The 25,811-nt window shown below is 41.8% G+C and overlaps 1 protein-coding gene across 2 annotated transcripts; it reads left to right on the forward strand.

Moving 5' to 3' along the window:
* The first annotated feature begins 356 nt into the window (after nucleotides 1–356).
* RIC3 (RIC3 acetylcholine receptor chaperone) lies at nucleotides 357–21,203 on the forward strand. Of its 2 annotated transcripts, none has more exons than XM_032748627.3 (7): nucleotides 357–523; nucleotides 6,178–6,401; nucleotides 7,356–7,434; nucleotides 8,935–9,028; nucleotides 13,764–13,912; nucleotides 15,028–18,098; nucleotides 19,302–21,203. In XM_032748627.3, the coding sequence occupies exons 1-6, from the start codon at nucleotides 397–399 to the stop codon at nucleotides 15,513–15,515; spliced, it is 1,161 nt and encodes a 386-aa protein (XP_032604518.2). In that variant the 5' UTR covers nucleotides 357–396; the 3' UTR covers nucleotides 15,516–18,098; nucleotides 19,302–21,203. The 2 variants fall into 2 exon arrangements, with proteins under 2 accessions (XP_032604518.2, XP_012429792.2); XM_012574338.5 differs by having other exon boundaries at nucleotides 13,767–13,912.
* The last annotated feature ends 4,608 nt before the right edge of the window (nucleotides 21,204–25,811 follow it).

Here is a 25,811-nt window from a genome sequence, read left to right on the forward strand (position 1 = left end):
GCACACTACTTTAAAGAATTAATACACCATTAACTTTCTAACATTACATATATAATATTCATTGGAACATTTGCGAAACGCCCATCACAAAATACGCATTTTTCACACTAATGTCTTTCAGTTCGAAGCCATTCCCCTGGGTTTTGTCACTCGACGTAAAAGACTGCTCTTCATCCTTCCTAAAGCTCCCTTCAGAAGAGCCGTGTCCGAGGCTCAGGGCTCTCCCTCGAGGCCGCAGCCCAGCCCATTCCCTGCAATCCCCACACGTTTCCAGGGCCGCAGCCCATTCTCCGCAATCCCCACACGTTTCCAGCGCCTTCTCCCACACCCCCCGCCCGGCCCGCGCTCCCCGGGACTCCCGCGCGGCGCCTGCGCGCGCCTGCGCGGAGCTCCGCCATGGCGGCCGGGACGTGCTGCCGAGTGGCCGCCGTGTCCTGCCTGGTGCTTTGCCTCTCCCTGCTCCTGCCCCGGGCCTTCCTGCCCCGGGCCGGCAGGCAGGAGCCCGGCGCCGCGCCGCCCGAGGGTAAGAGGCCGCTCCTCGCCGCCGCCCCTCCTTGTCCCCCCCCCCTCCGCCCCGGGACGCCGCGGTGCCGCTCGGGGTGAGCCCGGGCCGCGCGGGCTCCGTGAGGGGCCGGGGCTGCCCGCGGGGAGCTCCGTGAGGGGCCGGGGCTGCGCGCAGGGAGCTCAGGTGTGCCTGCTGTGCAAACCTCGCGTAGTTCCCTCTTGGTTCCCTCCCCCGTGCACCTTCCTTAGCGACGTGTGGAGTGCCGGAGGATTCATTCGTGGTTGCCGCTGACATCTACTTTCTTCTTCTTTTGAGTAGTTTAAAAACTTCAGAATATCGTTTTGTTTATGTGCGAGGTATTAAAGCTTCCCGAAAAGTGGCATACTCATTCCTTTTTTTTTCCGTTTGTTTTGGTTTTTTTCATTGCAGTACATCCTTTCATTATATTGCTAATTTGTGTATGGAATGTTTTCGTTGTTATATTTGAAATAAAAAATTCATTTGAATAGTTTTCATTATTCAGTTTCCTACACCAGCGTTTTGGACTTTTGTTTTCATGCACCACATTCTCATAATGCTGAGGCCACGTGGTGGCTTCTTTCAGGCTCCTGTCCTGTCCTTGTGGCCCCCCAAGCTGTGTCCTCTGTGCCTGCCCTCCCACTCTGCATGTCCTCTCTTTGAGTTCTCAAGGAGTGGGTTCATACAAGCATCTCCCATCCTTTTTATGCTCATTGCCTTGTCCTGTAGAGGTTATTTTTTCCCAAGGCACTTCACAAGAGTAACTGGTATCATAACCCTTAGTCTTGGCAGAGAGGGAGTTTTGCCCACAAGCCATAGGTAAGGCTGGTGAGAGCACAGAGAACTTACAAGTTCTTCAGGGTGCTGTCCATCAGGGACTGACATTCACTGACTGTGTCTTCTGCATCCTTCCAACAGGCTGGTTCTTCCATGTCTGCACTCTTCAGTGATGTGGATTTCATTTAGTATTTCATTTCAGGGTTTTCTGTGGGCCTTCAGGCTGAAGTTGCTGCTAAAACAGTGTTACCTTGAAGCCAAATACAGGATTTCCATGCCACAACAGCCCTTTCATGGTTAGCAGGTGTATTTTTGGTCTTTAAGAACTTGAGAGTAGGTTGGTCAGCACTGTAGATCTGCAGGTTTACAGTTCCATTGGAGGATCTCCTCACACTGAAAACCCATAAAGGTCCAGCAGCCAGCACAGGTGAGGACTGTGGAGTCACCTGCCCAAAGCAGGGAGATGGCACCTGGCTCCCCATTAACCTCTGCCTCTGCACAGCTCCCAACTGATCCCTCAGTGGTTCCAGATGATGGAATTTGACACACCCTTTTCCCACAGCAATGCAGTCTTAAACACTTAACAGTTAGTGTTGTGGTGCTCCTTTTTTTGGCTGCAGGTTGATCTGACAGAAGATGGCTTTAAAAATCCCAACAAACTTGGCCTCCAACTATCTTCAGTGCCCCCCAAATATTTTCAGTGCCATCTGTTGAATGAATGATGTTCATACCTATTCTAGCACAGCTGTTCCTGAGCAGTGCGGTGATAGGGTGGCTTAATCACAGCTGCAGATAAATGCTTAAAATAGGTAACATAAATACTCTCTACATCCTCAATATTGTAAATACTTGCCATCATTCCTGCAGAGATCCCAGGACAGCACAGGCTCCCAGTGTTGCTCCCCTCTTGCACCCCAGCACCTGCCTTTGGCTGAGGATGTAATAACTCACCTCAGCTGGTTAGTTTCAGATGAGAGTTTATAGCCCGTATTTCCAGCTTGATAGCAAGGACTTCGTTACACCTGCTCTGTAGACCAAATTGTATTTCACCTGAAGTTATTTTTTTTATTGGAAGAATAAATCTTGATTGAACCACTTAATTCATATCTCTGTCATAAGTTGTCCTCCTCAGTGCACTGATAACTGCAGTTACCTGGCAGGAGTTTTAGGGGCTTGAGGTAATAATGTAATTCTTGAAGTTAATAAAGTGCTTATGGTAGTCTGGGGGGCAAACTATCTCTGAATAAAACATGCTTAAAATTTAGTACCATTTGTTAGAACTCAGTGTTACCAGAAGGTTTTTTATCAAAACAGGCTTTAGGCATGGGAATGGAACTTTCTCTAATAAAGTCATTTTCAGAGGTCTCTTTTAGAAAAATGGTGAGCATTGAACTATAGAAGTTAATACTATCTTCCAGATAGGAATGTTGTTCTTTTTCACAGTTATAATTTCATGTATATGACAAAGTTTATGTAAAGAACTTAACTGTGTTTGTATCACATTCCTAGTTGACTTCATAGACAGGCATTGGAATGTTTATATTTTGTTAAAGAGGAGTAAAAAGGGGACCTACTAGCAGTTTTAAAAACACATTTGAAGTCTAGTGTTCATAAATATATGCCATGCATTTTGTAAAGCCACTTTCTAAGTTGGTAGTTTCAGATAAATCTTACAAATAATCAAGTGGCATCAGCATTACCAAAAAAATATATAACAATTCAGGTAACCCCCCTGCTCAACTTGAATTTGTGCAATGCAATCTGTTGCCTGCTGGTGTCCTGAAGAAAATGATGTGGCAGAGACACATATTACCTAAACTAAGAGTTGCTGAATAGTACAGTAACATAAGTCTACATGACTTTATAAATAGTTCAGTTGGGCTCAGTAGCAATTCCTAAAACCCATTAAGTAGAACACATAGCAGCTTTAATGGAAAAAAGATGCTTGAATGATCAGAGTATCATCATCTGGTTGGTTTGGTTGTATTCACTGTGTTGTAAATAGAGATTTTAAGAATTGCTTCTTTTTAGTTGAGTGTTAATATTGTTACAAGATTAAAAACCCCACCGTCATTCTCATGTGAAAATGCCATTAAGGACTTCATCTACATTCAGAAACTACAGCCTTTTAAACAACACAAATGTTTGCTGGGACATAGTCTCATTTTTTGACTTCAGGCTCTGAAGAGACTGGGTTAAACAAAACAAGCTCTGCTTGCCCTGTAGCTGGTTTGCAAAGTTGATCTGAAGCATTAAAACTGACAACATTATTAAATGTGCAGGATAAATCCGAGGTAAAAAGATTGCAAAGCCGGGTAGGGTGTGTTTGGAGGGAGTTAGCACACACAGCAATGTCTGCATAAAGGCAGCCCTTGGGCTGTCACAGGGGAGTAGAGAAATACTTCAAAAACAGAACAGCACTTTGGCACTTCAAAGCTAACCAGAGTTAGTGCTCTTCCCACAGCATTCCCACAACAGGAAAATGTCCTGTTGAAGTACACACCAACCCCACTGGCAGCTGGGTAGGGCAGCAAGCAAGGACCCAAGACATGCCCTTCTGTGCTCATCAAGTGTCACTTGATTTTCTTGATGTCATGTTATTGTTTCTCTATGTTATTGTCTCCATTTGTTTCATCCCTGGAAGTGTGGAATCTTGTTCAGGTCACAGTGGCACCCAAATTGTTACATTTTCCATTTATGTATTTAAATGTGCATTTAAGAGCTTTGTGCATATGCTGTTTTCAAGTTGCTTGTGCCCTCAATTTCCTGTGTAATTCGCATGGGTTCTTCACAATAAAAAAACTATGGAAGATAGTATTTGTTTATTAAGGAAATAATTATAGAAGTGTAAAATCAATAGGGTAGGTTTAGAAATAGGAGTCAAGAAATTCCCCTTTAAAATTACCTTGATGATGAAACGTCTAATGTCTGTCCTCTTGCCCTGATTATATTTAATTCAATTGAATCTTTTAAAGCACAAATGAGGGCTTGTGGATAATTTAGAAAACTATTCACTTTAAATACATTTTCACGTTTGTCAATTATTTTCTGCTTTTTTAATATCTCTCTTTTTTAAAAATAATATTTGCATAAGGTGTTTTATAAGTGTTTACCTACCCTGCTGCTTCATCCCTGCCTTAGTGATGCTTCTCTCTGCACGACATCACACTCATTTCCACAGTGACCTACTGCTGCAGGGCATTGTTGCTGGAGCAGGGGGACTTTCTTGTAAAAAAGATGCTATGCTTTCCATCACAGACTTTGAATAATTCACTAAAATTTAAGTGCATGATAACAGCTTCCTCGAAATTAAGCTAATCTGAGAGTGGCTTTGGTCAGTGGTAGTGTACCCTGGCAGTTACACTAAAGAGCTCATGGAATGTGTGCTATCATCTACAAGAAAAAATGTGTTTTTAATAGTGGAACTTCATGAATTATTGATACCACTTCCTAGTAAGTGTTTACTGCAATTTTCTGTGCTCAGGAATTTAGCTGCCTATGATGGTGTTTCCTAGCAAGACCAAATGTTAATTAAATTTTTCTCTTGTGTCTCATAAAAGCACTTGCAGCTGCATACTTGCAGAAGTAAAGTCAGCTATTAGCAGCGCCACTTCAAACCTGCTTTTCATTTACCTTCTGCAAGCACAGGCAGCTTGTCCCAGCACCAGGCAGCAGCGTCCAGGCCACGTCTGCCAGGGAGGGGGAGTTTCCAGCTGGGATCAGGGAGTGAGCTGCAGCCCAGCCTGGCAATCCCATCTCTGGTGTTTCCATCCAGCGCCTCCCACCACCAGATTCCATGGCAGAGTAGCTGAGTAACTCAGCTCAACACCAGTAGGTGGATGGGAGTGCAGGTGCACATCCAAGCTGGATATGGAGATGGAAAGCAGGATGTCAGCTACACAGTCGAGTAAAATAGTGAATTTCACAGCAAAACTGTTGAATTGATGGCAGCAAGAAAATAGAATAATGCATGAGCTTAAATTTATCGAAGTTCTTGCGCCCTTCAGTTGCGTGAAATCATTTGCGGCACCATTTCAGCTCTCTGCAGTCATACTCTGGCATCTGTACATCCATTTATGCTTGCTCTCCTTTCTTGTGTTAAATTAGCTCTGCCTAGAAAGGTTACAAACCTCTAAATTTTTTTCCCCTTCTAAAATGCCAAAGATAATATGTCCTGAGCTATATTCAATCTCCTTTCTCACACTGCTTTACCTTAGACTTTTTAAGGAGAACAGCTTGAGGTAAAACCACTTTTCTTAATCTTTCATTACTCACTTGGTAAAATGAGGTAAAATACTATTCTTACAGCAAGTGCCAAAAATCTGTGCTGGGCAAACACTGCAGTCGTGTGTCAGGGTGTCAGGTGGTTAATGGTTTGGACATTAATGCATTTACACATTAAATGCCTTTGGGCAATATTGAAAGATCAGGCTCACAGTGGAAAACTGATACATTGTTGGGGGATCTTGAGGAGAGAAACAAGTAGGAATCTGACATTTTATCCTGCTGGAGATGCTAATTTGTTTGGTATTCGGACAAGAATATACTTATTAAAATCTCTGTTTTGTAAATTGCTTGTCAGCTCTTTCTCTGCTTAAAATCAGGATATTTTAATTGTATGATTCTACTCCTAATAGTGTAGGAGTAGAACTGCTAGGAGTAAATGGCTTTAAGTAAAACCTAACTCCCAGCACTGCACATCACAAGAGTCTGAGGGCTGAACTTACAGACTTAGTCCAACAAGTTACTTACTCATCAGTGGTGGTGAATTTACAAGCAGAGAAAATAGGTCACTTGCACCTGCCGCAGGTTTATGATACATGTGAAAGGGTGGAAAGGAAAAGGAGGGAAATGATCATTGTGTGGTTTTTTTGCAGGGAAGCTCGGTCGCTTTCCACCGAGGATGCATTCCCACGCCACCCCCGACAGCCGAGCTGTCCCTCATTTTCCAAGGTCTCACCTTACTGAAGCAGTTGCCAAAGCCAAGGCAGGTGGAGGTGGTAGTGGAAGCACTGGTGGAAGTGGAAGAGGCCTTGTGGGACAGATTATCCCTATATATGGATTTGGCATCTTCTTATATATTCTGTACATTTTATTTAAGGTAAGACCAACATAAATTGAAAAGTCAGGGAAATAAAAAATTTGTGGAAAAAAATTATACTCTCATGTGACAAGCACATTTCTCTCCCTCTCATGATTTTTCATAGAGGTGCACAGAGAGAAATGAAAGAGCAAACAATTTCTATTTCTGCTCCTTGTTCTTCCTATGTGGAATGTGTTTGGAGAATTGTTTATCTGGAGTGAGTGCTTGATTGGATTCTGGTGAGGATTGTTTGAGCCTGATGGCCAATCCAACCCACCTGTGGCTGGACTCTCGGGAGAGGGCCACGAGTTGTGTTAGTTAGAGAAAGTAGTATGTAGTTTTAGTATCCTCCTTTTATATAGCATATTGATGTATTTTAGCATAGTTATAATAAAGAAATTATTCAGCCTTCTGAATTGAGTCAGACATCATCATTTCTTCCCATTGGGTTCACCTGCATTTACAATACTCTCATTTCAGTACATTGTTCCATTTCAGCTGTGCTCAAAAAACGCTTATGCTGGACCTTTGCCTGGTGGTCAAAAGACTGGACTATCCTGTGGGTTTTCCTATTGCAAAGACTGTAGAATGCAGGGAAGGATTTCTCTGATCCTGCATTGGCCTCTGACTTCTTAAAATTTAAGGTTTTTTTTTCCTCCTGGAAAATGTTCACATCCAGAGTAATGTTAGATTAGTTTTGACTATACACATAGTATTCTTTTTCCTGTTGTATGTGGCTACACTTTATATCTACTCTATATGTCACATGTTGTTATTTATTCCAAGAGTCTGATAGGAGTTTTCAGCTGGCAATATCTTCCAGGCATATTTCATATTTTTGCTGGTGGGTGTGCTTTTCCATGGCTGCCTTCTGGCCTATTTCAGTTTTCTGTATTTTTTCCCATTGCCTCTGGGGCTTATCTTTTACTATTGTTGTAACTGATAGAAGGGCCATGTTCTTGTTCTCATCAGCTGGCTTCCAAGGGAAGAACTACTCCTGCAGAGCGGAAATGCACCCCTGCTACACCTGGGAACATGAAGAGGAAAATCAGTGAGTATGGCTCTGAGTTTTATCTGTGTAGCTGTTGATTCTGTAATGGTCCAACAGGGTTCTTCAGGTTCTGGGCGCACTGTAAAGATGATATTCCCTCCCACCCAAAAAACCAAAAAAAAACCCCAAAAAACCAACCAAAAACAAGCCAGAATCTCCTGCTCATTCTGTGGAATGAGCAAGAGTTCAAAAGAATTACTGCGCTGTCACTTTGTAATCTCATTCAGCCCATGAGGCTGTGATAGCAGCCTGATCCCAAGCCCCTCTGGAAGAAATGGCTTTTCATGAGGTTTGCTGAATTAACTGCATGGATTTGCTGAAATGCCATGCCGCTAATGATTAAAAATGGATAATAGGATGTCCAGTTATAATTATTGTATAATCCCTAACAGTCTAGTAAGAGCATAGAAAGATACCATGAAAGCTAGTTTAATTTTTTTGAATTGGCAAATTCTTTAGCCATCATCAGGCACTTCCCTATTTGTCTTTTTATTGCAATGCAGTTTTCATGCATGCAATAAAGAAAGCAAAACATTCTGAAATGTTAATTTGATTCTACTTAAACATTGGTGAGATAGATTCAAGTATTTGTAGGCACTTATTAGATAAATTAATAAGTTTACTACTGAGGATTGGAAGAGTAGTTACCATTACAGCATTTAAATGCGTTGTGTTTAGCTGGCTAAACTGTAATAGGGAAGAAGAGTACTTAGGGCTTTACAGAAAGTGGTAGCAGGAAGGTAATTCTCTTAACATAGCTGTAATTTTCTTGACGTTAATGCACATATTAGGAATACCTAATGTGCTCAGTGCTGTAGATTGTGTTTCCAATGCACTCATGCTGCGTTGTGCCTGGCAATTTTGGGCAATACATTAGTAATGGTAATTATATTTTTTTTTTCTCTGATGCTTGGTGAAAGAAAGTAACTTTGCAGTAAGTTAACTTTGCCATCATTATATCCCAAAGAACGAACAGTGAAAATTATTCTGCCTTTTTTTAGAGCTCTTCATTTATATTCCTAAAGCATTCGTGGCAAGCTGTACCACAGCAGGGGACAGGTCACTGGATTAGGAACCTGAAGACTGAGTCACATAGTGACTTGGAGGAAGTAACTTCCTTTCTCTTTACCAATTCCCCTTCCTCTTCTTTTAAAATCTCAGACATGCAAAATTATTACATCAGTGTTGCATTAAGTCATGACAATCTGTGTAGGATAGAGGTCTTTCTAAAAGCAGGATGTTTGCTGATGGATTTCTCCATTCCCACGATGTTGAAGTTCCACTGTGCCTTTGTGCTGCTTAAATGGGTGTAATATTGGTATTATTCTTCACCTTCTTAGGCCAGGAAAAGTAGGCAAAACTCTCTAAGCTGAATGTTTTAGTTTCCTCAAAGGCAGTTTGGTTTGGAACAGCATTTGCTATCTGTGATAATGGGACAGGGATACATTTTCAAGGCTCCTAGTGACAGATCTTGGGATTTTTTTTTGTTTTGTTTTACAGCTGACTATGAGCTCACTCAACTCCAGGAAAGACTGAGAGAGACAGAAGAAGCAATGGAAAAATTAATCAACAGAGTAGGACCTATGTATGACAGGTGTGTTTCAAGTTAGAGTGTTTTAACGAGAGGTTCCACACTGATTAGAACTTAAACTTTCTTCCATTATCTATATTAAAATAGTATCTTTACTGCCACTTCACATTATAGAAGTTTGATTTTACACATCTCAATTCTTGTTCTGCAGTTTTTTCCCTTTTCAGTATCTATATATAAAATAAATAATTTTTTTTCCAATTTAATTTCCTTAACTAGAAAAGCAATTATCCCTATCTCCCCACATTGTACAGTGTGTTATTTGGAAGAAAATGATAGGTATATGTAAACATAAGATAAATCATCTACATTTAAAGTACATAAAACAGCCTGTTTTTATGTGGCTAGAATAATATCCTGAATTATTCTTTTCCAGTTTTATGAATTAATTTCCTAAATTGAACTGCTGTTATAATCTATGTAAATTCCTCTTAGAATAACCATAACATTTTTCTTTAAGGCAGAATTGTATAATAATATGATTACATAACTTAGTTCCACTCTAAATTCATGCATTTGCTTCTAAATATAAAAGACAAAGGGTTGTAAAATCAGCATTCAGAATTTTACTATGTTTATTACTGTTTCCTACAAATCTAATATCACCAGTCTATGTTACAAAGAAACACTGGAAACAAGTCTATGTTTTTCATAAGGAGTAAAAAGAACAGATCAATAGGACACTGCTGAACTGCAGTGTGAATATGAAATACCATAAATATGAAGGTGAGGCTTGCAGAAAATGAGAGCTGTTCTGGTTGTAAATCATGTTAACTTTGTCTGGATCAGCCAGGGCCTGTTTTAACCCATCCTGTAGGAATTCTGTGCTGAACATGCACATTTTGTTCATTTGTGCTTCAAACCCCTCTCTCTGAGTGCAGTTTTGCTCACTTTGTGCTGTGCCCTGTACAGTCTCGGGCAGACAAGGTGCCAAACTTGCCCATGTTCAGCCAGGTCCCAGTGGGAGAGCCCCTAAACTGCCCTGGTTTTGTTGGTGGAACAGAAGGATCCTGCTTTGACTGCCGCTCATCTCTGTGCTGGAGAGCTGACACAATGCTCTACACGTTCCTCTAAGCTGACAGAAATAGGCTTATGAACTGCCCAGATATTGTGCTGATTCTCAGGATGGAATCTTTTTTTTACTGAGAAAATCGGTTTAGGGTCTGATCCAGTATTTGTTCTACTCCATGTTATTGGCCCAAAGCCTCTATTTAGTAGCACTTCCCTTCTTTGTTCAACCAGACTATTTATATAGATGGGTCTAAAGGTCTCAGGGGAAATGAGAATCTGAATCTAATGAAGAATTTTGTGTGTTGCCTCTTTGAAGAGGAGAGGAAAGGCACCTCTTGACGGAGCAAATAGCTGTTTTCAAACACTTTGAAGCTTTCTTAATCTACTCATTAATTTCACTAATACTGGATAAATCTATTATAATAAAACCTATGGTTAGAACATTTAGTTAGAGTACTGAGCAAGGCTTTTCAATCTGGATATTGATAGATTTAAATAAAAAGGAAAGCATAAGAGAGTAAAAATTACTTAAGCTTTATTTATTGATCTGCAGTTAAACAGAAACCCTGACAGAGAAAAGTCAGAGACAGAAATAATTGGTATCAAGTTTCAACTAATGCTGAAAGACCCCAGGTGAGACCATGGCCCTTTACACCAGGTATGGCAAAGCAACAGCCAGCCTGTGTTGTAGAAAGCAGCAACCAGAAACTTGGATTTGCTTTCTTTTTAATGAGTTGAAGACCAATCTCCAAACCAACTTAGGGAACTTCCTTCCAAACCAGCATACCATCTGGAATTGCTATACCGTTAAGTAGAGAAACAACCTTCCAGAAATGCAAAATTATCAAAAAGTACAAGTACAGGTACTTTCAATAAGGCCTAACATGTTGTAGGAAAAATTGAGAAGTAAGGTAAAGAAAGTAAGAGGAAGAAGGAACTGCCTGGCCAGGTCCTCAACAATGTAACCAAAAATTTTTATTTCTGGTAGTTAGGTAAGAGGTAGAAATAATGCAGATCACCTACCTGTTTTTAAAGTCTTGTTTACTAGGCTGTCAACTGGAAAAGCTTCCTTTTTTATCATGAACTGAGCAAAGGTGATATGGAAGAGACTCTGTGGGGTGCCATTTTTTAGGATGTAGCTGCATTTTGATAGTTATTACTTTAAGATCATGAAGCCAAAAAAATGCCAGTTAACATGTCTGAGATGCCATTTTAGATTATTTAGATTATTTTCCCTGCAGTCATGATGGCTCTTTAGGAAATGTTCTAATCTCACGGTAGGAATAAGAAACCTTTACTTTATCTGTTAGTGAGCTCTCTGGGACTCTACGAAGTGTAAGTATTGCCATTATGAAAAATAATAGTTGTGTTGGAGCTACAAATACAGAGAGCAAAAATAATGACCTTTTCGTGCACTGTAAACCTTCTGCATCTGTTATCCTCTGAGTATTGCTAAGTGCATTATATCCTGGTAAATCTCCCATGTGCAGGCAGCCAGATGTCTTACACACTGCCAGCAACCTACAGCAAGTCTTCCCAGAGGCCTTAAATGAAGTCAAAATAACACATGGGCTTCCCTTTCTGCAGGGAAATCTGCCTTTTAAGCAAGGTATTTGGAGGAGGAATACTTTGAAATACAGAGCCCTTGTGTTGCAGTAAGACAGAAGTGTTTTCTAATGAGGGTATCCCACAGATTAGGAATTTTCCTGTATGAAATGCCACAGTGATGCAGCTGCATTGACTGATCCTGTTATCTGAGCCAGCTTATCTGCCCAATGTGCTAAAGAGATAGGCCTCTCTGTCTTAGCCAAGTGATATGTATTCAAGTTGGGTACAGTTTTGTCTCTTAAGCAGGATTACTTCAGCAATTCTGTCACAGCTTTGGTCAAAGGCTGATGAAACCATTCCTCTTTGTGAGCCTCTTAATTCACATTTCAGATTCCACATCTGCATAAGCCAGGCTTTTGGGAATGTGCTGCCTCACACAGTTGCTTTTGGCACAGATTGCCACCGCAGCCTGGGGGAAATCAGTGCAACCTAAGTATAGTGTAGGGATATCAATTTTTCAAACTGTGGGGCAAAGTGCTTCTTGGTGGAAATGCAGAAAAGTGATTTCAGGGAAGCAGTTTTATCTAGGTAGGTGCTAATCAAACCAGCTCCTGAGCTAAGTTCAGTTACAGACACCTGTGCCTGCAGCTGTGCACAAAATCCAGCCCAGGATCACCACTTCCACCACCATCACACCAACCAGCAGTAGGATGCTAATCTTAAATAAGTGTGACTTTGCTGCCCTTAGTGGAGTAGCCATCGTGTCACCATCATTTCCATTTAGGCAGAGTGGCACAAAGTTACCTCTTGGAGTGCTGCTCTAGTCCCAGCAGCTGGTAAGAGGAAAACCTGAAGAAGGACATTGCAAGTTTATTAGACTTCTGATAGCTAAAATGAGGCTTACATAGATACTGATGACCTAAAGCCAAAATCTGCCTCCAGCTCCTTTCTTCCCATCTCTTCCCTACACTTCACTGAGCAGCCTACTCAGCGAATCTACTCTTGGTGATTATCTGTCTGTCTGCTCTCCAGACCAGGGATCACCAGAGATCATCTGTCTGACCTCACATACCACCCACAGTTCAGCATTCTGTGCATGCCAAGGGCCACCCTTTCAAGTAACTGAGGGCAACAGCTTCTGCCTCATACACAGATCCAAAAGAGTGCCAGAGGAGTGGCTTGAACTGGCATTACTGCTCAAGAATGACTTAAACTCCAAGATATCATAATTTTAAACTCAAGATGAAACAAGCACCAACGGTCAGAACCATTTTCACCCCTGGTGGCAGCCAGTGCCTTTCTCATTCTGGCCTACTAAGTTAGCAGACTGCAGAGCACCCCCCTCCAAATACTATCTTTTTGTCCATAAGATTTTTAGAAGCCTTGTTTCTTTGCAGAGAAAATAACATGTAATGACTACATGATCTTATCTGTTGGAAGCATTTTTTTTACAGCAGTAGTTGTATTTCCTAAGCAGTAATAATTACTAGATCCAGCAGTGTAGAATCAGTCAAAAGTTTGCTTTCAATCTGATAAAAATCGGAGTCCTCTCCCTCTAATTTTAAAGGGCAAGTGATAGTTAAAAGTAACACCTTCTTCCCATTCTTAAATCTTCCTTCCTGTTTCTGCCCCCCACCTCCCCCACCAGGCTGCATTGTTGGGTGTCTATAATGACAGGATGATCTGTCCAACTTGCACATTTAATGGTCATAATGAGAGATTTTAGAGTCTTGAGCCTAATGACTGTGAGAAATTTTCATCAGCCTCACAAGCTACATATGTAGCACAGATTCAGAATTTCATTTCCTTATAGTATGAAATATTATTAGCATTATTAAGTGCACAAGGCACTGCAGCCTAATTCTTACCTAATGCACTTTTAAAGGCAGGAAATTTCTGTAGTGCCTTTTGTACCCTAACTCTTTTTTGTGTGTCACTTTAATCTTGCTATCACATTGGCTTTACCTGCCTTCCTTTACCTGTTTAAATTGCAGACTTTTTGCATAAAGGGATGAACTGTACCCAGCTGAAGTGCAGAGCACATGCAGATGTTGAGGAAGGATCACACTCTTCAATAGGTTTCTCCAGACTGTGCTGCTGGCATTGACCAAGCAGGTTCAAACTTTTCTCATAGCTTGCAATAACAGTGGACTAAATTGTGATGTCTAATATTTTCTAGCAGGACTCAAAATGTTACAACAGACCAGGAAAAAATGTTACTTCAGCAACTTAGAGAAATTACTAGAGTTATGAAAGAAGGAAAATTCATAGATGACATCTCTCCTGAGAAGGAAGCTGAGGAAGCTCCTTACATGGCAGATTGGGAAGGTAAGCGAGAGCCTTTCTTACCATTACCCTTACAAGAAAATTGGATAAAGATTACTCACTGTTCCAGATCCTTTCAAGGTTTTGGTTAACTTTATCTTTCCTTTTCTAGAAACCAGTGTTCAAAACTTTGCTAGAGGTTGCTTGGCGCTTTTTTTTTCCCAAACATAATAGAAAAAAATATATTTTGAGGTATCCAACATTTCTTTTAGTGTAAACACTGCACTATCTGCTGCCCAAAGTGGCATATGAATATTCACATATGCTCCATCTGCTGCTGGGGCTTGGCTGCTCTGGGTTTATATCTTTCCCTTTCTGTGCTGGGCTGGATTTCATGACAGTCATAAAACCCTTGGAAATCAGATCTGTATGTTTTAGATAACTTACAGTTTTTACTTTTGATTAGTCGCTCTTTGTTAGCTCCAATCTTGTAAAAATCAACTCCAGGAAGTCTTTTAAAAATGATTTATTTTAATGTTCTTTTCATTCCTTGGTGTTTACCTGCTACATAAATATGTTTTCAAGATATCTTAGTTGAGCTGCTCTGTATCGTAATTTTAAATGCAAACTTAATTTCTTGCTTTTTAAAAAGTTTTCAAAAATTATCCAAAACATAAAGCATAAACAGTGACCTTGAACTCTGTTCATAAAGTCAAGTTTGTGATGTTATTTCTAAAATGAAATGCACAAAGTCATTGATGTATCTGTTTTTTCAACTTTCTCAGTAATGCTGTTTATAGCAAGTGTTCAAACCATGCATCAGTCAATCTTTAAGCAGAAAAAAAAAGAAGGATCCATTTAAAGATCTATGACACACCATTTTTACCTCTTAGCCCCCATAGCTTCCAGCAAAGCTCTTTCACTCTTGAAAGTCAGGGTTGACTTCCTGGCTCCCTAAAAGTAAGTGAATTTTTTTTCATTATCTCCGTAGAAGACATACTTTGCACACTCTTGCCATGGATTTCATACTGTGGTGTGTACATGGCATTAAAGAGCTGACACTTGTGCTGTCAATAATAAAAAACAACTGTCCTGGCCAACTTTGCATCCACCACTGAGGTCAGGAATCCTTTAAAATACTGGTAATACTCCAAGCTGCATATCCCTTTATTCCTAAGGTTATCCAGAGGAGACCTATCCTGTCTACGATAATTCCGATTGCTTCAAGCACAAACAGGACACAATCCTTGTCGATTACCCTGACCTGAGCCAGCCCTCTCCAGAAGAGCTGGCAGAAAGAATGGAGGGCATGGAAGATGAGGAGTATCCTTATGATGAAACCCTGCTAAGTGATCTCACCACAGGAATGGGTGGTCAGGATTTAATGCTGAAAAATGATGATGTAACTCTCGTCAAGGAGGAGAAGAGTGACCTTCCTCCCAGCCAGAGCACTGGGGAGTGCTGCTGTTGCTGTGATGATGATCCTGCTGTCATAGCAGAGAATGCTGGATTCCACTCTGAGAGCTGCAGTGAAGCAGAAGAGACAAGCCAAGAGGACCTGTCCGTGGAGTCAGAAAATGAAAATGCTACACTGGAGAAGCAAAAGCCCAGTGATTCAGAGGAGACAGGCACACTGAGAAAGCGCAACACCAAAGTACTCAATTGATAAGAAGGGACGGCCATCTGGACGGTAATGGTAGAGGTCATCAGCTGTCATCCACGTGAGTTTTGTTCCCACTGAGGACTTCTCTGTGTTCATCTCCTTGTACCTATCGCATTCTCATGGTACAGTCACATCATCTGCCTGAACTGGAAGCCAATGCCCCCTTTCATGCACTTCTTATGGGTTACCATGATGCTGCCAACAGTGCTTTGACCTTGATTTTTGAAGCCTTGTCTTTTGGAGCAGATTTTTGTGACTTGTTCCTTTTCAATTCTGAAGAAGCTGTCCTTGGTTTTGCTCCTTGTCATCCCAGAGTTAACCAAATGTCTCTTCTGGCTTTTTCAAAACCATCTGTATGCTACTAGTTAGGAGAGTTAATCAAATCCTTATAATATACATGAGTTTACCGGGATGCTGAAGGACAAAATATGCCTTCTTTCTCTTAGCTCAGTGTTAGCTGGCCAGGGGAGCAGATCATAGTCAGACACACACGACTCTCTCAGCTCTGTCATTGCTCTCTACTCTTGCTGTCACCACAATCCACAAAGCTCCTCTGCTACCCCACAGCTCCTTCTCCATTTATTCTGTGTTGTTGGAATGGTAGCCTAATCCATGTTGTGTTACTTGTGTGAGCCAGACTGAAGCTCTGTGAGTTGTGCTTTTAACTTTGCCTTAGCCGTGGTGGAATTCCCAGATGATTGCAGGAAGTGGACCACAATGTGCAAGAACACTAAAAATATCCTTAGAGATTAAAACTAAAAGAGCAGTGTTAAGGTTTGTCTGTAAAGGAGAGAACAGCATGAGGGGGACCCTCAGACTGAAGGTAGCAGTTTGGCTTTTCCTTCTTCCTGGAAACCTGTGGGGTTTTTATGCTCTTGCCATGCTGTTGAGGCCACCCCAGGTATAGGATGAGGAGAGTGCTGGAGCCAAGGGCTCCTGAGGAGAGGTGGCAGTAGTCCCTGTGCCCAAGGGACAGCTTTTCTTGTACAAGCAGCATGGCAGGTGGGATGGGCTCCAGGAAAGGTTCCCTCAGCTCTCATGACTCTCCTGCTTCTCCGATATCTGGGCACTTTTCAGGCCCACCATAACCCAATGCACTGAGCCACTCTCATGGATGGCCCAGTCACAATGGCTGTTTGTGATGTCACCAGTCCCCTGAGTTCTCTGGCACTACAGAAGCAGGGCCCTGTGCAGCTGTCCCCATCCACCCAGCTCTGAGGCCCTTGATGAATGTCTGGAAGAAAGAAAAGCCAGAGCAGCGAGGCGGGTGGCACACCAGCTTTGTAAGGGACGGCAGCAGGGCCCCTTCCAATGATGACTGAAGAGGAAGGCATGTGCCAGGAGGAGGCCATGGCAGAGGAGGAACAAAATCACCCCTCTGCCATGAGTGCCACCACCCTCAGTTCCCTGGTCACGGCCATGCAGAGCTTGGCTCTGTGCCCACCAGGGAACAGTGTGCAGCTCAGGGACATCAGCCTGCCAGGGAACCACCGGAGCAATGAGCGGGGCGGCCGCCCACCTTTGTGTGGGACAGCACAGAGATGTGTCCGGCAGCGGCCAAAGAGGCGGTCACTTTCCCTGGGCCTGAAAAATGGCAATCGACAGTGCAGGAGGAGGAGGGGAAGGAGAAGAAGGAGGAGCATCAGCCCTTGCACCATGAGAGCCATTGCCAACATGCGAGGAAGGACATCCAGCGCGTGCCGCCGGGAATTCTGGCGGCTCAAAATCCGCACCTGCCTGACTGAAAAATAAGCAACAAGACAAGGATGAAAATCCTGTCATCCTCCTTATTTGGTACTTGGTGACAGCACCTGTGCTCCCATGACCCCTGAAGTATGAGATGTTTTTTACAAACTTTAGAAACTTTCCAGTTCCATGTCCATAGCCTGCTTTGCTGCTGCCACCTTACAGCCTGGGATTTTTTAGGCTATGACATCAACAATTTGAGACTAGTGTTTTTAAACTGAGTAAAGTTATCATAAAGAAGGCATGGAGCCCCAGGTATTTCTTCTCTGCAAACGTGCTAGGGAATATTATGGAGTTCAGCCTCCACATGGGGCCTGTCCTACTAGCTCACCCATTCCATCTCCTGGCATCAACAATCATTTGTTAATTGCCATGCATTATATAAGCCCTTCCTTCTCCCCTACCCCACCCTTCCTGGAGCTCCTCAGGGAAAGATATGAATTGACCTGGCTTTCACCAGGCTACTGTGCTGAGGTGACTGGAGTTATTCCCAAGAGAGCCACTGAGGTTCCTGGGGTCGGGAGGTGGGGTTCCTTCAGTCTGAGATCAACAACAATCCCTGATGGATGAGTGAAGTCAGCCTTGCATAAATAATATTAGCAGACCAAGCCAAGAACGTAGACAGCTGTTTCTTTGGAAGGAAGAAGTGCTGGCCTTCACATGGAGGTCCCTTCTAGCTGCTTCATAGGAAGTTCTTTTCAATGTTGGGAAATAAATTTTAAAAAACCAAACCAATAAACCAAAAAATAACAGCAAAATTTCTTTCTTCCTCTGTTTTTGGGATTTGGTGAGTGCCTATGGAATCCTCTGTCCCCTCTTGGTCTCCACAGCCCTGGAAAGGTAATGATATGTGGGGTACAGGCCCAGCCCAGGCCTTGGAGATGGTGAGGAGTTGGGGCCCATGGCACACAAGGGCAGGCCGAGGGAGCTGCCTCTAGCCATGAGGGTGGGGCGGTGGTGGAGCTGGTGCCCAGTGAAAGTGTGGATGTCCCATCCTTGTCAACATTCAAGGTCAGGTTGGCTGGGGCTTTGGCAAGTCTGATCTAGTGCCAGCCACACCCCAGTGTTCAGTCAAGCCCTTACGTCATTCCCCTGTGCTTCCAAGGAAACTGTGGGAGATGTGCTGGAGCTCTGCTGTGGATACAGGCACAGCCCAGTGTGAGGCTGACACCCTTTCCCTGGATTGTCACAGACTGGAGAGTGCTCCCTGGCTGTCACCAGAACTGTGACACTCTGAGGCAGAGAGGAGCATCCCAAGTAGGCATCCCTCTGCATCTACACACCCACCATGGGCCTCCAGAACACTCTGCTTTAATGAAATTAATTGGATTCCCCTGGTCTGCACCAGATCCATGCTGGGTGCCAGTCAAGGTGGGGTGCCAGCCTGGGGCACCCCCACAGAACTGCTCACATCGGTGCTGGGATGGGGTGTGGGGGGAGTGTCCATGGCAATGCCACCCCACACAGCTGGGGCAACCCATGGGAAGGGCCTGTGCCCCATCCCGAGTCATCACCCAGCCCTGCTTCATGCCAACCCCACCAGCCCAGCCCCCAGAGTGTCTGTATCCCTGAATTATGGCTCTGGCTCACCAACTGCCCTCACCAACACAGCTGCCAGGTGCAATTGGTCCAAACATACCAGTAATCCTTGTAATCTGGGAATCCACCAGGTAGACATCACCAGGGGAAAGTGGATTTGTGTTGATCAGGAGCTCCTCGCGATGGCCATTGTTCTCCAGATGGGAGTTGCCCAATCCTCTTGGCACAGCGTTACTGTGTGCTCCTAGAATAATTATGCTGTACCAGACATTTTCTCCCAGGTTTGCAAAACCTCAGCAAAGGGGGTCCCCTTTTCAATGCCAGGTCTATTTCCCATTGTTTCAAGCCCTAAAAATAATGTGAACCCCCATTTTTACATGGAAAATAAAGAGCTGAACTCCCTTTAACATGTGCCTTGCAAGGGCTGTAATCCCTTACACCTTAGGAGTTGTTAGGGCTACTTTTAACACTGTGACAGAGCTAAAGTCTTCCCTTTCTTTGTAGCCAGGTGTCAGAGAGCCTCAAGAGCTCATCCCTGAGGTGTCAACGGCCTTGGCAGCCCCTCCCCAGGGACCAGTAAATGCTCTCTGAATTTAGCCTTGCCTCCTGTAGCAGCTCACCAGCAGCCTTCAAACTAGGATTCCTCCTGTTGGAATAACACTTCCTTTTCACCCTTTGCCTCAACTTTCCCCCCTCTGAAACAGAAACGCCTACTTACAGGAGCATTTTAGAAAAGGACCATCAAATGTGTGTCTCCAGCTTTCTCAATTATTGACTGCTCACTCCTACTAGAGAACACTCATAATTTGAAGGAGAGCTTTGCTGATCAAAGTCAGGCTTCTCAGAGAACTTTGATGAAGTAAGTAAATCAAAATCATAGGTCAGACCATCAGCAAAGCTGGAAATTTGAGATAAAGTCACAGAAGCTCAGGTCGATGCCCATTGGAAGCAGTCAGGCCCTTTAAAAGCACACGTTCCTTTACTTGTGATATTCCCCACCTGGCAAATGAAATGGCTGTATTTTCTGTTAATGCTAAAAGAAAGAGCTCATGTGTTGTTAAAACTAAATATTATGATAAAACTAGATTAAAAAACCCACAAATGGGCTCAGTTCTCCCTGGATATTTGAGAATGGTTACAGATTGTTTTGGGCGTTCCATGGGATCAGGAAGCAAGCAGAAAGTAAGATCACTGCTGGCCCCAAAAATACTCTAAAGAGCATTAGTTATCAAATAGTATGTGGAGAACACATAAATGTTTTAGAAGTTTATGACCTAACTCTTTGCATTAGCAATTAACATCCATATCTTGGATTTTTAACTTTCCGGCTAAGAATAAGAAAACTATGCTTACCTTTGAGAACACAAAACAATCTAGTGCAATAATCTTCTATTTAAATGACATTTACTTGCAAATTCTAATAAAAATAATAAAATCCTATGTTTCTAACCTCATGTATCGCAAACATTGAGGAAGAAAAACTGGGTAAGAGTTAGAATATCTTATACATATCAATGGTTTTATACTGACCATGTATTTCAAAGCAAATGAATGCAACACCAGATCAGACAGACTGAGCATCCCAAACACAGCTGGAAAGGTTGGTCTGGTCAAGTGATTTTTCTCAGCTTTGGAACTTCATCAGTTTTTTGGAGGGGACACAGATGCCTAAAGAGTAAAGAGACACCCCTACTTTTTCTCAGTGATCTTCCAGGGATGGCTTAGATAGTGCTCACAGACCACTGCTCCTTTCTGTTGGGATCAAACACCTGCCCAAGTGCAAGATTACCCAAACTATATTGTTCATGACAGAGGAAATTGCAAAAATAAAGTTTAAATAGCACTGGAAACTCCTTATGTCAAATAATTCCATATCCAGTGGAAGTCATTTATTGAGGTGTTTCTGACCTTGGGTAGGGAAAGACATTATTGTTTCAAACAAAGTAAGTTTAATATTTCTGCACAGTGTTCTGTAGTCACAAACACTAAAATCAGTCGTTGCACATAGTGGTAAATAAATACATTTACTCTAGAATTCCAAAGAGTTTCTTTAAAAAAATTTAATTTGCAAAAGCACATTCTTGCAGCTTTATCTAAAACCTCTAAAGTCTGAACAAAAAGGGAGATGCCTGTCTACTCAAAACAGGCCAAGACAGTCTTGTGTGCAAGCAAGCCCGACATGTTACAGCTGTGGTGAAAAAACATGTCTGATTAAATATTAGTTCTCATGATTAGGTCATTTTTTGTCAAATTTGATATATTCCATTCTTTAAAACCCCATATAATGTAAAGACAATACAGACCATAACATATTTAAATTCTACTGTATAACATCGGTTTATTTAAGAAAGGCAAAGAGATTAATCAGAAAATGTTTACTGTGGGAATAAAAAAAAATAAAAATAACTAATCTGCTTTTTCATTTTCTAGGGACAGAAACATTAATGTAGCACATTTTCTACTTCTTGAAGTTTAAGTAAACAAGTCAGAAAAAATTATTTTTCTTTACAGGCAGATATACTCTCAACATATTCTACAATTCTACAGCTGCTCCCAAACACTGGATCTTTCAGACTGCCATGAGTTGGATGAAGACAGTGTTGGCAAGTACCAAATCAGCTCAGTGGCTACTAGGAGCTCTCAGAAACAAACCATCTCTAGAGTATGTATTTTCTGAGATACTTCTAGAGGTGCAACAAATTACAAAACATCCTCCATAGACATGTTTTTATTTCCCTGTTTTTGAGTGTAAGAAATTGTTCAAAAAGGAGAAAAGCCCAAGTCTTGTGATCATGGGCTAGAGATTGGCTCACTGCATGGATAAATCCCACTGAAAAGTCATCTCAAAGGAAAAGCAAATGGTTCTCTGTAATAGATACTCACATGGAAAGCATGAGAGAGAACAACTTTTTGTAATCTTTTCAAGAGAAAAAAATCCCTTGCTCAAAATTATTTTAAAAGAGGTTTCAAGTAACTGACTCTTTCAGAGATATTCTGCAGTTATTAACCCCAAAGCAAATTAGTAACATGGTTTATGCTCTCACTGAACAGAGGGGAAAGAAGATATCACCAAAGGAGTTAAGTTCTTAAGATTGTAGCCATATTGATATGCATGTGTGCACAAATGTTTGCACATCTAAACCTAGAAAATGCTGGAAAAGTCATAAACTAAACCCATCCCACACTTAAAACTGACAATCCTGCTGGGCATGTATGTATGTCCCATTTATACTTTGCACCCAACTGTCAGAGGGCCTGATTTTCCTGTCACTGAGTATAGGATTTGAATTTTAAATAAACTTAGTTTCAATCATCAGAAAAGATGTTTACACTTTTAAGATAATAAAAAAAAATATTAAAGCTCCAATAGTAATCTTTTTTATACATGTTTTTCAGTAAGCCTCTGTAAGTAAGAGGTTTGTTTTTTGTAGGCCTTGTTTCTTAGGGAAACTCCCTGTGATTTGCTAGCTCTTCTGCAGGTTCAGTTCCACCCTTAAATCACGGGCAAGGTTTTGTTTTTTCTAAATGCTCTGTGGAGTAGCAGTAATGACATCACTGAACTTGGCAGCACATTTAATGGAAAAGGTGAACATTTTTCACCAACAGATATTCTAGATCCCCCCTTTGAGTGTCTACAAGTCTTCATGGGATGTATGTAAGAGCAAATTTTGGCCTCCCCTCCAAATCAAATTTTCTGAAGTGCTTGTGCCAGTAATGCCCAATTATTGTGATCCAGTTAAGCCCACATTTAAACAAAGACAAGAAGACACGAGGACTCTGGCAGGGACACACAAGTGTGGCATTATGGTGACACAACGGAAGTTAGAAAGAAACTGCCTACACCAGCAGGCTGGGGATTAGGTCTGACATGGAAATAAATGAGTGAAAATGACATAATGAAGAAATACGTACAGAAATCGAGCAGTTTAGATGAGAAACAAGTAGTATGGACAGAGTTCTTGCCAATATAACACAGCATAAGCAGTGACCATCAGTCTATCACTGAACACTGAAACCCATGACTCCCTCCAAGCAGTGCCAAGCAGTGTGCCCATTCATTCTCTGGCAGGGGATCACCCTCCTGCCATTCCCAGCACATCCCACTGCCCAGCCTGCATGCTGGACTTCCTCCACATCTGCAAGTGGAGTTTGTTTGCACTTGGGTTTGCTTCTCTGCAACTGCACTCCTTGGATTCTGTGCTGCCTTTTTCTGGGTTTAGGGCTCAAAATAGTGCAAGTATAACAACAAGGTGATCTCTTCTGAAATGCAATGTGAACACAAGGAAAGTTCAAGTAACTTAAAGAGCCTCAGGTCCCGGGTTTTGCCTTCAGGAGGAGCTCTTTCTTCAGGATTGGGAGAGCTGTAATTTAATGGCTTCGGTTCAGCATTTTCTCTGCTAAGCTTCCATGCAAGTCTCTGCAGCCGTGTCTTCTGACTGGTGACAGACACACAAGGTAGGGGACAGCACAGGGGGACAAACATGCACTGTGACAGAGCAGTGTGACAGTGAGCATGTGAGAGCTGCATGTCTCCATGAGAAACCCGCTGTGTGTGCTTTCCTGACATGGCTTGCATGAATGCTAAGAGGGGCTCTCATCCTCCAGATCCAGGCAGAAAGAAATGAGGAAGAAAAAGAGAAAGGAAGATTATTTTCTGAGAAACAAGCATACCCTCCGATGGGCGCTGTAAAATAAACCTACTTCTATGGGCATCGTTTACATCATGATCCTAGAGTCAAGCTCTGCTACACTAGTAAAGCATCCTGGCAGCCACAACATCCCAAGCAGAAAGCACACTGTTGTCAGGAAACTTAAATTCATCATACAAGTGGCAATAAATCAGAGAGTGATGAAAACAAGTGCACTGGGAAAACAGGACTTGGGAAATGTGGCCTCTGCTGTGCAGGTGCTGAGCTTTGAGTTCAGGAAGCCGAAAAACGTGGCACAGTAAGCCCTAAGTGCCACCCTGAGAGTGCAGAGGGGTGAATCCCTTTACATGTTCACCAGGGCTTGGTCTGAAACCTGCTCAGCACTTTAAAATTCTCCAACAACCTTGAAATGCCAACCTGATGAATACCCAAGTGGAGGATTATGCAACCAGAACTGAAGGCCACCCTACTTCAAAATGAGAACATATACACAGGGATTTAACACACTTTAATTCACAGATATTGATTTTATAGAGCTTTCACTGACTTAATGTTCTGGAGTGTCCCCCATATGGAAAAACCTGCACGTTTGAAAGAAGAGAAGGTTATAGGTGGGATGGAAAAAAAAAAATCAGGGAAATTAAAGCAAAACAAGGAATTTCAGTAACACAGATTACCATGAAGCTGAAAAGCATCTACCACCTGCAAGAAAGTATTTGAAGTGATACCAAATAGGAATTCAACCTCACGGACTTGTGCAGTGTAGTCCAAAAGACAGAAAAAATGGTGCTTTGGGAAACAGGCTTGGGGTTTTTCGGAAAGAAAAGAAAACCAACAAAAATCTTGTCATAGTATCACTGGATTCAGTAATTCTTGAGAAGTCCTCAGTTAGAGCTATATTCCACAATCAGCTTTTTAAGGTGACACTGTTAGAAATCTTGTAAGACTACACATCTCTGCTGCAGCCCTACTTTAAAACAGAAGTTAGAACTAACAGTATACAAAATTTCTTTTCATTCTTTTTATAAAAAAACACTGAATCCCCAACTAAATACAATTAGGAATGAAATAGAGCCTCATTGTTTTTTTGTGGGTTTTTTGTTGGGTTTTTTTTTGTTTTTGTTTTTTTGTTTTTTTACTTAGGAAAACTCAGTGGGCTTGATTTAAGTATTTTGCTGAGCAACTTTTCAGTTCCTGACACTTGTTCAGTGTTCCCATGTTGTTTGGGGTCATTCTCATAAATTAATTTGCATGAAACTCAATTTCAGTGCAACTTAGTTGCCTGATGAAAACTCTGTAGTTACATAGTTTGCTTTTCCAGTATTCTAAAGTGAAACCGTTTAGTCTTCAGGATGAAGTTCAAAATGAAGACCCTCTGTCTCCTAGTGCTCACCCATGGCAACAGCTGGAACAGTAAGGAATAATAACATTCCTGATTGGGAAAAAAAGCCTTCTGCCAACCCAGCCATACAGCACTAAATGTCAGTGATTTTGTCTAGAAATCCTGTTTTTTTTTTTCTTGGATGAAAAGTTTATATTTTTAGTAACAAATACCAAACCACATGTAAGGCAACAGGAAATGAGGCAGAGTCTTTACTAGAAAACACAGCTCTATTTGTGTTTAGTACTGGAAATTCTGCCCTTCAGAAAATGTCGTGGTGCACAAATCAGCAGCATCATTAGGCAAAACCCAAGGAAAGCATATTATTATATAATATGCTGAGATATATATATATATATATAAAATATAATAGCTATGTTATGCTTTTTTCCATCAGGACTATCAAGCTCTGCTCATACAACAGCTGAGGAAATTGCTGGGAAAAGCAGCTGCTTCTCAACCAAGCCTACTTGGTACACCTCTAACTACTTGAAAGACTGTTTTATTTGAGCTTAAACCACATCTTTGAAAATATTTTTAAAATAACTTAAAAATGCTGTAATATTTAAAGACACATCAGGATCAAGAAAGTTCTACTTCTAGAAGGCCAGGAGATTCTCCCTAGGGAAGAGAACAGGATGGTAATAATTGGGTTATCTTCTTCTGACTCAGACTTCAGGAATGAAGACCTCCTGCTATGAGGTGCCAGAGCTCCTAAACTTTTGTGAACACTGAACATCAAAGGCTGGACTTGATGGTCTTGAAGGTCTTTTCCAACCTTACTGATTCCATGAGCAGTGTCCAAAGTCCACCCAACACTCTGATTTCGTGTACCGGTGAGGTTTTGTGCAGTGGCAAAATACGTGATCTCATGATGTACTTTTCCAGCACATCAAGAGTAAATGTTAAGATTACACTTACCTAGATAGTAGGCCTTAAAAAAATAATTTAAAATTCAAAAGGAGTGAAAATATTCCTCCTGTT

Source organism: Taeniopygia guttata, chromosome 5, assembly GCF_048771995.1.
Source record: "Taeniopygia guttata chromosome 5, bTaeGut7.mat, whole genome shotgun sequence".
NCBI lineage: Eukaryota > Metazoa > Chordata > Aves > Passeriformes > Estrildidae > Taeniopygia > Taeniopygia guttata.

Bases quoted from the DNA above. Each gene is read 5' to 3' on its own strand.
- RIC3 (XM_032748627.3), top strand. From the start codon at position 397: ATGGCGGCCGGGACGTGCTGCCGAGTGGCCGCCGTGTCCTGCCTGGTG. The intron at 7,435-8,934 runs GTGAGTATGGCT...TTTGTTTTACAG, and splicing joins GAACATGAAGAGGAAAATCA to CTGACTATGAGCTCACTCAA. The intron at 9,029-13,763 runs GTGTGTTTCAAG...AATATTTTCTAG, and splicing joins GTAGGACCTATGTATGACAG to CAGGACTCAAAATGTTACAA.